This window comes from Aythya ferina, assembly GCF_964211825.1.
Source record: "Aythya ferina genome assembly, chromosome: 6".
Lineage (NCBI taxonomy): Eukaryota > Metazoa > Chordata > Aves > Anseriformes > Anatidae > Aythya > Aythya ferina.
In genome coordinates, this window is record NC_140303.1 from 23,371,715 (window position 1) to 23,385,325 (window position 13,611).

Below are 13,611 nucleotides of genomic sequence, written 5' to 3' on the forward strand. Positions count from 1 at the left end.
CTTTGAGATGATTGCATGTCAGCATTGTCCTCATTCTGCCATTTTTTTTAACATCATAATGTGATTGTCATAACCTTCGTTTGAAAGAACTTTGCTGCTATATTTTTGCACATAGCTTATTATAATTTGGAGATCTGCATAATTTAACCTCCCTCTTTATAATACAACATATTTACACATCTAAAGCAGTAGTCATAAGAGGAAGTCTAAGTGCTTTACAAATCTTAATGAGTTCAATCTGTTACCCTGCTGTATAGAAACAGATTTCATTTCCCTTGCCCCATTTTACAAAAAGGAAACTGAGGGACTAATAATCACTTGCCCAAATTCAGATGAAAAATGCCTATTTTGAAACTCAGAATAGGACCTTTTTTGTGTACAGGAAACCTCAAATATTTTTGTTACTTCTCCATATTGCTGTTCAGATTTTTGTGTGCATGTGTGATTTTTTTCCATTCATAGAATGGTCAGTCTCATGCTGAATTGGACAAGATAATGCTAAGAGTCAAGCAAAGGGGGGTGATTGTATGGGCTCAAAGATATAGATAATTGCCAAATTGCCATAGTAATTTGTCAGAGGGCTTTCATAGAAAGTGAACAAAAATTGTTTTAGTTTATAATGTGCCTATTACCATGAATTTAAACATTTTTGAGTACCTTCTAACATAATATCCTAACAGAATGTTTGTTTGGTAGATCTTGGAAAAATTCAATGTGTTTTAGGTCATGGTAGGAAAAATAGGCATTTTTCCTAGACTTTGTACTTCCTTTCTTGGCACCATGGTTTCATTGCAAGACAGAGACTTAATTAATTATTAGTACATTTAAATCTTTGGTGCTTTTTGTGGGACCTTAACTCCATCTGTCAATAACAGCTAAATGTGTACAAAGTTTACTTTTGGTCACTTGGGAGAGCAGTTATTCCTCCTTCAGGAAGTTACTTCCTTCTTTGTTATTTTCTGTCATTGTCTGTGAGTGGAGTCTTAACTTACGTTCAGTTTCTTTAAGTACAAGGTGCTCAGCTTCCCCTTTAAAGGGGTTGATGGTCCTACTATAAAAGGTGATGGTTTCATTTCACTTCATGTCTTGAAGTTCTCTTGAAGCTGTACTGTTTCAGGTAAGAAGTCAGGATTCACTGTAACCAGGATTTCACATAGGTTTGTTCCAGACTTGCCTTCTTCCCTCATGTACATGCTTTCAGGTAATTGTCCCTAATCAATGGATGACAATTCTTGCCTGTCCAGTTGTACACATTGACAAATCTGCGCAGAAATCATGTAGTGCCTTGTGAACCATCCTTCAGAAGAGAGGGGACATCACAGGGACATCTACAGGACAAATTTTTGAAAGCTCATGATGTGGCAATGGAGTAAATAGTTGCTTTGCAATGAGCAGCTACAGTTAATCATTGTATCATTTAAAAAATAATAAATTATAGACATCTACAAACTGTAAGAATCCTTTCAGCCTTGAATTTTCCTTTTTGGAAGAATATTGGAAGCTGGCCTTCTACCTGTAGTCTAGGGTATTTGAAGGGAAAGTCTTGCATTCACACAATTAACTTTAACAGCATGCTATTTAAAAAAAAAATAATTGACTTAATCTGTCCTTGAATAGTTTTATGAATCCAAAGTTTTGCTCACTCTTATAAAAAGGCTCTCTAAAAAGTAGTCAGACTAGAAGTTGTAAAATAGTTTGGAATGCTAGAAATTTCCAAGTTGAATGCACTTCAATTTCCGATTTCAAATACACCTCAAATTCCCCTGTCCTCTGCTAATACCAGTAAATTAAAAGAATAAAAAGAAAACAAAAACAACAAAAGCTTTGTCTACCAGGGAGTAAGATCGGAAATTTGAGAACAGACAAATAGCCTGTTAGTTAATACTAATGACAAAGGTTAGCATTTTATCAAGCAGATCTCTAGGGACGTCTGGCACCCTGGACTATAAGACTCTTTAAAGGCTGATTTTGCATACAATAACTCTGCATGTTTTTTACTTACATTACAATTTCAGTCCCATTTATGTTAAATGTAATTTTCTATTAATGGAGAAAAAGAGAGGAATGGATGAGCTAAAATTAGATACCTGTATCTTTATAAATAGAAGTGGCCTGATACATATTTAAAGATGCTGGTCATCCATTGATTTCATGGCCATACAGTTGCAACCAAAATCTTGTAACTCAGGTTATTTGATGTAGGCACCTAAATATGGACTCCATGTTCTCTGTGCTTCTTTTTCTGTTGGATCTACCTGGATTTTTTCACAAGTCAGGACTTAGTTTGAAATTTAAAACTGCTCAGTGCAGGGTATGGTCTTTCCATATGTTTGTGTCATTTCTGCAGATTGAAACTTCCAGAACAGATGGCTTGAAAATTCTGAAGAATCAGAGACTTGGACACCCTCTCTTAAAAATCTACGGAACACATTATTTAATTATTGTAGCGGAGATGATGTTTGAGTGTGGAAGGAGACTTGAGAGAGTCGAGTCCAGCTTTCTCTTGCTCTTCCCACACTGATTACCTTATATGCTCTTTTACTTATACCCCTTTTATTTAAGCAGTTTCTGATTTTTTTTTTTTTCTCCTTCTCATTATTTCCTACTCTGATAGAGTCTCCTTTCTCTATCCTTTGTTAAATCCTGTTACATTTTTCAACACTGATTATACATTCTGAGTTAAGATGATGAGTGAAATGGAAACAATAATGTGTTTTATTTTGAAACATTTCTTAGCAATATAATTTTTGGAGGAATAAATGTGAAGTGCATGTGCTTTTGGGATCTTGGTTGATTTTTATAATATATTGAAAAGGAAAGAGGATGGGTAGGTAAGCTGTACCTCCTTGCCAGGTCCCATAGACAATGAAAATGATTGATACTTGTCCTGCTCAGTCTCGTGCTTTCCTCTTTTAAGAAGATCTTGGAGTTGCTAATTTCTTACTTCTGATGGCTTAAATGGAAGCTATTGAGATGTTTCTTCTGGCCTTGGGAATAGCTAAAATCTGTGTATTCATGAACTAGACAGGAAAGAAGATTTGAGCACAATAGAGGCAACTCTTTTTTTTTCCCTCTCCTAACAGTCTTCTAATAAATATAGTCAAGGCAAATTACATGGCTGGCTATAGGACAAAGCTTGAGACTATATGGTAAAGAAAATGAATGATAGCTTGTTCTCAACTAGCATCTCTTTTCCTGTGTGATACTTTTGAGAAAAAAGTTTAGGGGAAAAAATGAGAGAGAGGATGACTGATCAGACTAATGCACAGTGGTAACTGCTAATAAAAGTAAAGAAGTGGTTACTCGAGCATTCTCATCCCTATAAGAGGTCAACAAAATTGGCTCTTTAGCATAATCCTGCCACCCTTTAAGTCTTAGAGCATCCTCTACTTCTGGCAAGAGAAGTATCTATTGCATCATATTTGCAATGAAACAATGGAAAGCTGATTTGATTTTATGTTTCACTCCCCATGGAAAAAAATACATTCCCAGCAAATCCTATGCTAGATGTTGCTTCAAACATACAGCAGAAAGTGTGGACAGAGCAACTTTTTCTAATTAAAATCCCCTCAAAGGTCACACTAACTGATGAGATTTACACCATCACATTCAATTCATTAAACTAAGACTGTAACAGAAGTTCAGAAGGGTCTGTTAGGTGACTGCCTGACTGCTGTCTCCTGCTGTATTTGAATCTCTTGGAAGGAAGAGGAAAAGGGCACAGCATTTGTATTTTATAAAGTAGCATGTCATAGCTATGGGCTGGGGTGATCAGTTGTCCTAGACTTGCACAGGATTTATTTCCCTATGCTGAGAAAGCCAGGTGAGAGAACTCTAAGAGCACAAACACTTTTTTTTTTCTTTTTTCTCCTGTTGTTGTAGTGTTGTTTTGTTTTAGTCGTGCTGCTGTAGTCCAAGGCCACCTCCAAGGCTTCCGTCTCCCCAAGTTGAATGGCTGCAGGCAGCTCATTATCATGACTTGTGTTGCTGTCTTCAGCATTTTAAAATGTCTTTTTCCTATTTCTTCAGCAATAAGAGTCTAGTCATCTGCACTGCGACTCTTAACCCTTTTTAAAAGAGTTTCTCTAAAAATCATCCATCAAGGGCCTCAACATGGGCTGTACGTGATCTTGCTGTAAAACAAGCACAACACCTCACTTGATGAGCACTTGAAGAAAACCGTAGTCACTAGCACTAGTTTGTGCTCACGGTGTCCCTAGCTGATGTGGATCCTTGTCCTGGCTTTATTGGAAGCATGTGGAGAATTGTTAGGAAAGTCACTTTAATCTTCTCTGTATCTTTCCCTCTCCCATAATGTCACTCTCCTGGCACTTAAGACTGTAAAATTTTTTAGATCAGCCTGACACAGACATATCAAAGAGGCTAATGAAGCTGTCTGCCCTTTAGTACTGCCCAGAACAGGACATGTTTTAAGGTCGTAGGATGATGTTTTGTCTACTCAACTGTACAGCCCACCACCCCATTCACAGTGTACCCTGCCAGACAGCTCTTATTTTTGTCTTTGAATCCTTGTAAACACTTAATGGATTTAAATACTTCATGCCAGTTTATCTTGAACTGCAAACCATCATTTGTGTGTGACTGGAGTAAGGGTTTAAATTGTGTATGGAACAAGACCATGCTGCCAGCAGACTGTTGTTACCAGTATAACTTGTTTAACACTGGGAATGCTGCTAAAGCATATAAACCTTGTAAAACCAACAAGAGCTATCTGCCATTGTTGTTTTGCAAGTATTGATCCTTAATTTAATATTGATGTAGTCTTTTTGCCTTTTCTATTACATGTAAGTACTTTGCTGTAGCTAGGCCCGTGGGGACCATGGATTAACTTTCTCTGAGGCCTGCCTATTTTCTCTAGAAGACTGCTTTGAGGATGTTGATTGATGAGCAGAGATGATGAGCTGAAATATTAAAGCAAATCATCATGGACTTCATGCTGATTTGATATGCTGGGACAAAGTTTGAAACAGAACTGTTGTAATTACATAAAGAAAAGCAAATTTATTTATTTATTTTTTGAGAGGAGTATGGTCATCAGCGTGTTCTAATATGTAAGTGGTTTTCAAATGGAGTCTGCTTTTCTTGTTCAGATGTTAGGATAGCATGGGTGAGATGGCCTGATTTTTTAAAATTATTTTTAAATTTATTTTTGGATTTCTGCCATTAGTTGGAGGGAAGCAGGTGCCAGGATGTACAGTTGGAACTCGCAGCTGACTTGCCTACCAACTTTGGCACAAAACAGAGAAGGAGCCGCTGTAACAAGTTGAGACAACAATCTGTGGCTGATTGTTCCTTAGATGCTTGAAACGAGCATTGGTTTAGTAAGGTAGTAATAGAGGCCTGACTTAAAATAATCATAGAATCATTAAGGTTGGAAAAGACTTTCAAGATTATGTGGTCCAACCATAGACCTACTACCAATGTCACCCACTAAACCATGTCCTTCAGCATCAGGTCCAACCTTTCCTTAAACAGCCCCAGGAATGGGGCTATGACTGACTACTCTTTCTGAGAAGAAATGTCTCTTGATTTCCAACCTAAACCTACCCTGGCACAACTTGAGGCCATTCCCTCTAGTCCTCTCACTAGTTATCTGTGAGAAGAAGCCTACCCCCAGATCCCCACAGCTTCCTTTCAGGTAGTTGTAGAGAGCAATAAGGTCTCCCCTGAGCCTCCTCTTCTCCAGACTGAATAATCCCAGTTCCCTCAGCTGCTCCTCACAGGACTTGTGTTCCCTGCCCTTCACCAGCTTCATAGCCCTTCTCTGGACATGTTCCAGGGCCTTGGTGACATTTTTGTAGTGAGGGGCCTAAAACTAAACACGTTACTTGAGGTGTGGCCTCACTAGAGCAGAATACACACGCATGTTCATCTTTAAAGAACTTGTGTCTTGATGTTTAATCAAGGATTTACAGTGGTAATTAATGGTAATGGTATGTTTAATGTTATATCAAGTCTTCTATTCTTAATTCACATATTTACCTGAATGTTTGTGTTTATAATAAGATCTTAAACATCTGTATTGTTTTAGGGACTATGTCACTATTCCAATATACATGACAACAAATAAGAGTTGATCCTGATATCAGAAGCCTCAATATTTTTTGATTTTTTTTTTTTTTGAGTTTTGTCTACTTTATTTTTTAAAAAATACTCTCTTTAAAGAGAAATAAAAGGAAAAAATGTAACATAATACTGAGTTTCTGGACTGTTGTGAAGAATTTAAAATAATTTTTTTTTAAAAACAAAACAAAAAAACCACAACACACCCTTTTTGGTGACTTAAATGGGATTAGTTCCTGTGCAAAGTTTGTGACAATAGGACACTAGTGAATTGTGTCTATTCCATCCAACTTGCTGATTAATCTGATTCACTCTCCTGCAGAGAAATAAAACAAATATCTAAATTGACGTCTTCTTTCCAGCAGTCTGTATGCAATAAGACTTGTTCTTTTGGTTTGAAACTAAGCATGAGCAGGTGTAGCCAAAGGTGCACCTCTTCAAGAACTTAGTGGGTACCCAATTCTTCAGGACTCTAAAATGTGTACCAATATTGAAAAATATGAATTTTTAATGAAATTTAAAAGTTAAAAGGACAAAGACATGTCATGAAAGTTTGTATTGCCTCCTTCCAAACACCCTTAAGAGAATAAAGTAATTTGGAAAAAACTACAGAGATAAAACGATAAAAATTGTCTACTTTGCTCTGTTTTTTGCATGTATGTCTTTCAGGACTTTTTGTTTTCCTGGTCTTAATATGATGATAACTCTTTCCTGTATTGATGGCTTTGTTTCTTTATATGTGTATATATGTGTTTTTTAAAATAAATAAATAAATAGAACTCATAGCTCCAGTTCTTGCCTATCCAACATACTTGGATTAACTGAATATTAAGTTCATGGATATTTCAGCACTTTTATTTCTTGCAGGTAATTAAAGTTTATAGTGAAGATGATACTAGCAAAGCTTTGGAAGTCCCAACTGATATAACAGCCAGGGATGTATGTCAGCTGTTGATATTGAAGAACCACTATATTGATGACCACAACTGGACTCTGTTTGAGCACCTTACTCACACAGGTTTAGGTAAGACATTCTATACAACAGTATGGCAGTAAAGAAGGTGTATTTTCATTTTTGTCATTTAAAGGTATAGCTCTAATACGCTTAGAAATAAAGTAATGAGAGTGATGGGAGTGTGTGTGAATTTGTTCGGAGGGATCGTTTCTGTTTCTTTCCTTTCCTTATTTATTTATTTATTTATTATTTCTTTGATAGCATGCCAGTAAAGTAAATTTTGTCACAATACATTTGTCTTGTTCTGCTTCATCTGTACCTGGAAGAGTGATTTGGAAGACACTGACCATTAAGGTTCTCTCTGCAAATTCTTCCTTTCTCTTCCTTGCTTTTCTTTGGCAGTTCTTCCTCTTCCATTGGTATTTCCTGCTTACCTCTAGCAAGTATTGGGATATTTTCATTGCAAATAAAATCATTGTTATCCCCAACACATCTGAGTGAAATTTCTGACATCAAGGACAAAACGTGGTTACACAGTGCTGTCCTTTCTGGACAACAGAACTCAATCTTCAGAAACAACATCAGAGTAGGCTATCAGTATTTTCCTTCAATACAATCAATTTGACTAGATTTAGCGTGTTGTTGGGACAAGACTAATTAAAAAGTGAAACAAACCCACTCTTTTCAACTTTCAGGTATGAATCAAAGAACTTGCATTGAAGTGCTTTTATGCTTAGTATTTTAAGTGGCTAGAAATAAAACTCTTTAAAATCCTTCCACACCATCAGCATTTCCCTAAGAAAATAAAAACAAATGAACAAAAAGCAAGCAAATAAGACCTCTATGTGTGTTATGCAGTTTAAAGAACTGATTTGTGGTTTCAGATTATGACTATAATTTTAAGTTATGGTCTCTATACCTTTTTATAATGTATAGACATGATTTTGCAGCACATTAAGACAAGCTAAATACATGGAGAAGGGGGATGTTTGCAAAGGAACACAGGAAAGCCTGCATTCAGCAAAAGATGCATTCAGAAGCCTGGGTGAGCCTGGGTGAGGGTGTAGTATTAAATTGGTACTCTAATCAAACAACCATGCTTGCTTTTACAGCACTACTTTTCAGTATTTTGTTTATTTTTGATTGGGAATTACATCAAAAAAATCTAACGAGACTAATGACATAAAAATACATGTTTTGAATTTCATATCACTCAAAATTTCCATATTATTCTTAAACTTTGCCACTGCGCTGGAGTTACCAAAGCTCTCCTGCAACCTCAAGGTCAGTTTTAGCTTGTGCAAGGTGTTGTTTGAGACAGAAGTTTATGGGGAGCTTCCTGCATTTTAAAATATATAAAAAATTCCTTGGATGCCCTAATTTTCAAAGAAGATTGTACTGCTACCTGGTAACTGCAGTATTTACTATTCAAAATAAAAATGCATAAATAAATGTTAAAAATATGCTTAAAAGCTATTTTAAAAAAATCTCTAAGTATGTATCTAGGGGATCTAAACTTGTGCATTTATGTAAAATAAACTTGACTGTGAATCTCAACCTGTATTATGTTTAACAGCCATATTTTCAGGATGAACTATAAAAGCTGGAACTGTTTTTTGCCCTTTTATGCTCCTTTATCCTATGAAGACAACCACAAACGTTTTTCAGTTTTTTTTTTTTTTTTTTTTTCTTGCTTGCTTTGTAACATTTCAAAGGTATTTATAACCTTTTGCACTGAATGTATCAGTTGTAAGATGTTTCCAGCTCAGAGTAAGGTCACAGTTAAATCTGGGTCGAGACTGTAAATGACTGACTGCTACAGAAGAGGAGGTATAAAAATGGCTTTAGACAAGACTACTGTATAAATAGTAGAAGTGTTTTCTGTAATTTATAGCGTGGCTGGTGTTTAAGTAGTGTAATAAGTACTGAAGAATTCTCTTTCGACAAACTATGCCAGAATCATAGTGGTGGTGTTTCTCCTGGTTTATTTATCAAATAGCGTGTTTGCTTCTGTCTGAAGGGTTTAGTGGAAGATTTCCATATCAAATCATCAGTGAAGTTGCTTTTCCTATGACTGTGAATTTCTCGAAACGGTTGGTGCGCTGGTCAGAAGACCTGCGTTCACCGTGCAGTCTTCTGAGTGGTCCAGCTGCTTTGGGCATAATTTTAGAAAAAAATGAATTGCTGATTTCCAAAAATTATTTCCTAGATCGTGAGGATGGGAATTCAACATTACTAAACATTACTAGTCAAAGAAAGGAGCAACTTGAGATATCTTTGTTTCTTTTTTATAGTACTGATTATTATTATTATTATTATTTTTTTTTTATGATACCGTTTGATAGTTTTTTGTTTGAAAGGTTTGATATTGAAAGGTTGATCTTGACTTCCATTTAGTATATTCTTAAGCACTGGATGAATAGCATGAACAAACATTTTTCAAATGCTGACTTAGTTTTGGACTGTTTGCTGTTACTGTCATACATCATATCCGTGGAAATTTGGACAGTCTTTTTCTGCTTCCAAGCTAAATGAATGGGTATCAAGAGGAGAAACGCTGTGAGCACGTGTCTGTGTAAATTCCAGTATGACGGTGATTAATAATTCATTCATCAATTAGTGAGCATTTTCTTTAATATCTAACAGCTGTCTGAATACTACTGAGTTACATATGATTGCATGAATCTCAGTGAGCTGAGCACAGCGTTCTGCTTTTAATCAAGACAGACATTAATTACATCACTGGAGCGTGCCCTCCTCACCGTGCGAGGTGTGTCTGCCTGCCAAGGTTAAAAAAGGCAGAAAAAACAAAAGGCACCCCGGAGCCGCTGTCCGTGTATCCACGGCCGGCCTTCCCACAGCCCTGTACCCGCCTTAACTGCCCTGCCCGGCGGGCGCTAGGCCTGTTCGCGTCCCGTTCCCGAGCCTGGGCCGGCGCTGCCCGGACCCGAGCGACAGTGTGAGGGGCTGCCCGCTGTCCCCCGGCCCCGGGCGCTGTCCCCCGGCCGCTGCCGGGCCCCGCTGTGCCGCCGGGGGGCACCCGCGCTCCGCGCACCGCCGGCCTGCCCCGCATCGGGGCCTGGCTTGGAGCAGCTGCGGTGCTGGGAGGGGCAGCGCACCTCCCTCAGGTGTCCTTTAGTCCCGAGCTGCTGAATTCACAGAAATCCACGGCTGTTCTCAGGTGCCGTGTGCCGCCTCAGCTCAACAGGCTTATTTTCCGAGGTTGCTCTTTGAGAGGCCCTGGGCCAGGCACCTCGCTGTGTTTCAGTCTTCCATCCTGTGTTCGCTGCCAGCATTCCTCCAGGCAGCCCATCGGAAGGCTGCTTGTGACCCTGGCCTGAGGAGTCGCACGAAGCTCTCACTATCTGTGCAGCAGGGTTAGGCAAGGGCCTTTCTGCTTTTTATTTTTATTTTTTTAATATTTTTTTTTTCCCCACTGGGTGGCTAGAGAGGAGGCTATTTAAAATGTGGCCTGTCATGCTTTCCAATATTAAATCTTTTTCCGTGTGCTCTAAGTACTTCCCATAGTTAAGAAGACTTTGTTTTGGGCTGTAGCAGGTGGTCTGTATGTTAGAAAAAGTGGTAATAAAGAGAGGATAGAGAGGCAGGAGGGAACTCTCGAGTCTAGCTGGAAGAGGAAAAAAATTTTCTAAATAAACCAAGGCGGAGCTTTCTTATGGCAACACACGACAATTTGATTCCAGGACTGTGTTCTGGGGTATACTGAGTGCTTCAGTTACGTCAAGAAAATAAGTTGAATCAATTGTAAAAGATTCTCTAATATGACACCTTAAAAATAAAGAAGTATCAACATCCTTACCCATCCATGGGGGTGATGCAGAATGTCTTATTTTTGTACCAAGAAGTAACTCTTGAGGAAATGGTATTTTCCTAAATGTCACAATGCCAAGCTTGCAAGAGGTTTAAATGTCATCCCAGAGGAGAGCTTTCTCTGAAAGGAAGAAAAAATGCTGTTTTTGAGTAAGAGCTTCAGTTCTTTAGTGTCTCTCCCCCTGCAACTGACAAATGTATATTTTGGAGTAGAACAATCTGTCCAAACCTCTAAAATACCTGGTTTTATTTCAGTATTTTGGGGGTATTTTCTGTTTCCTGAATTACTCTGTTTTTTATTTGCATTATTTGATCTGTTTACAAAATGTAAATTTCATAAAGCATCTTTACATTCTGTCTTTTTGGGCTTAAAACTCAGTTAAATCCAATAGAAGTTTAACTTTCCAATACTTGGTCTGTAGATCATATGAGCACTTTGTCTTCTGCTAGTCACAAGCTTAATATTTTCATATTGGGATGAAATTTAGCTGTATGAGTGTATTGTTTCTAAACTTGCTAGCTGGAAATTTCTTGAAGAAGCTTGTAAATTTGCAGGCTACAATAAAGCTGTTGTCCACCAGACTTCTCAGTGTGGAAGTATGAAGCAGTGACTGGTGAAAGAGGTGGCAAAAGAAGATTGGTATCAGGATGTTGTTGTTCTAAAGAGGTTTTTATTGTCTCAAGTTTGAGAGATTCTTATATTCTTTATATTCTTTTCATAAATTCCTTATGATAATGCAGTGAAGTCTGGGAAATGTGATCAGAAAATTGTGTGAGTTACATGTTTTTTATATTATATTTTAATTGCATTTTCCCTTTGACAGCATGATAAAGATTGGATGTTAAAACCTAATAATTGGCAGGGAGACATATATTTGGATCTTAAACCAGCCATATGAGTAGTCCTACTGCATTACTCAGAGTATGCATTTCTTAAGCATGCACAACACATCTACAGGAAAATTCTTAAATTCTTTCCCATAAATGCATTTAATATTGCTTGGCAATTGAAAAGTTCTTTCAAGAATCTATTCTGCAGAAGCAATATAAAGTAGTAAGAATACCGATTCTGACCTCCACTGCTGTGTTCCCCATAATTGAGTTCTTTGTCTTTTCTTCCCTTCCCCTTTACCTATTGCAAAACCAATCTGCACATTAGGACTCACTTTGTAGGCTTTGGGTTTGTTTTGTTTTTAGTTTTTCATGGCTTTTACTGTTCCTTTTGCATATGTTAGTGCTACAGCTGCTAACGTTCTCAGTATCTCTGGCTTGTGGAAAAGCGTTAAAACGCTGAAATGCCCTATGTTCGTCTGCAGTTTGAGAAATGCTTCAAAAGACAGCAGGGTCCAGGGAAGAAGGCAGCTTTCCCATGTTGTGGACGGCTTACAGTTTATGAATGCTTCATTAGAGAAGGGGGTGTCAGGAAGACATTCCAGACACCCCAGGCAAGGTAAGTAGAGATGAGTTGTTGAGGTGGTCTGCTTCCTGCTGCGCCATGCATCACAAGGCAGGAACTGCCTGTGGCTTCTGTTGCATGGAGCCTGTGGATTTGGTCATGTAACAGAGCTGCCTCTGTTTAAAAAAAGCAACCAAACAAAACAAACAAAAAAAACAAAGCTACATGAACTACCTCAGACGTTAAAGTTGAGCCCATTTCAACTGGGGTGGAACAGTTATTTGGTGTAACATGCACCTGATTAATGGGCTGTGCTCAGATTGCTTGTTTAATGTTTTGTAACATAAGTAATTTTAATTATTTGACCTCTACATCTTCATGTTTTACTGTTTATGTTCTTAGGTGCAGATTATGTGCTGTTTTTTGTTGTTTTTACAGGAAGAGCTATAGAAGACCATGAATTAGTGATGGAAGTCCAGTCAAACTGGGGAATGCAAGAGGAAAACAAATTCTATTTTAGAAAATATTATGCCAAATATGAATTTTTCAAAAATCCTGTGGTAAGTCATAACATTATATCTGTGAAGTGGTGCATTTGCTGGTGCTGCAAAATAGTCTTTTTTTGTTACACTCAAGCAGAGTGTAAAGAAGTGTAATGCAAGTCAAAAGGAATAACTGGGAGGAAGTTTATGGGACCAAGAAATATATTACAGTGCTCGTATATGGTGGCCAGTAACTTTGTTGAAATTTTAAAGTATCAGTGTTCTTACCTTTTTTTTTTTTTTTTTTTTTTGGTGAGGATGAGGGAATAAAAGAGAGACATGGATTTAATTTTCTTGAAGTTTACATGTTGACCTATAACAAAATGAGAATTATTTGAAGTTAAGTTTCCATTAAGTGACAACAAAATATAAAATGAAGCAGTACAAGGAGAAGCATCTGTAGCAAAGATGATTTTATTGCTAAAGTGAAAATTGAATGTTATGGTCTAGCACTGACCAATGGCAGCTTCTCAGAGCTGCAGCTAAATGACAACTGACACAAAAGGCCATGGGCAGCCATAACCTATTAGGAGTAAGTGAAAGTGAAGTCGAAGTTAGCATATGTAAGAATTGGAAAGGGAGCAGAGACAACTTGTAAGTCAAGGATGCTGCCAAAGGTTAACGCTGCTGATTCAGAACTTTTCTAATGGCAAAGACCATAGAAGCAGTACTGGCTCAGCAGGAGAAAATTACCATCTGGTTACTCACATGCATGGTGTATTTGGATCACTCCTAATACTATCTGTTACAAGGCCAGCTTGTTTCAGATGTCAAAGGGAGAAATAGAAATGAATGAGGACTTG

At 37.7% G+C, this 13,611-nt stretch overlaps 1 protein-coding gene across 8 annotated transcripts in view; it reads left to right on the plus strand.

Annotated features, from left to right (window-relative positions):
- GRB14 (growth factor receptor bound protein 14) overlaps positions 1-13,611 on the plus strand; it is a 65,205-nt gene that overhangs the window by 30,683 nt on the left and 20,911 nt on the right. For 7 of the 8 annotated variants that reach the window (XR_014694462.1, XM_084524046.1, XM_084524048.1 and 4 more), the window contains 2 exons: positions 6,952-7,108; positions 12,705-12,826. Coding sequence is in view for 7 of the 8 variants with exons in the window: in XM_084524046.1 (XP_084380172.1) it covers positions 6,952-7,108; positions 12,705-12,826 (279 nt within the window). In the remaining variant the exon portion in view is untranslated. Of the gene's footprint in view, positions 1-6,951; positions 7,109-7,151; positions 12,321-12,704; positions 12,827-13,611 lie in introns of those variants that run through there. The other variant, XM_084524049.1, reaches the window with a different exon arrangement.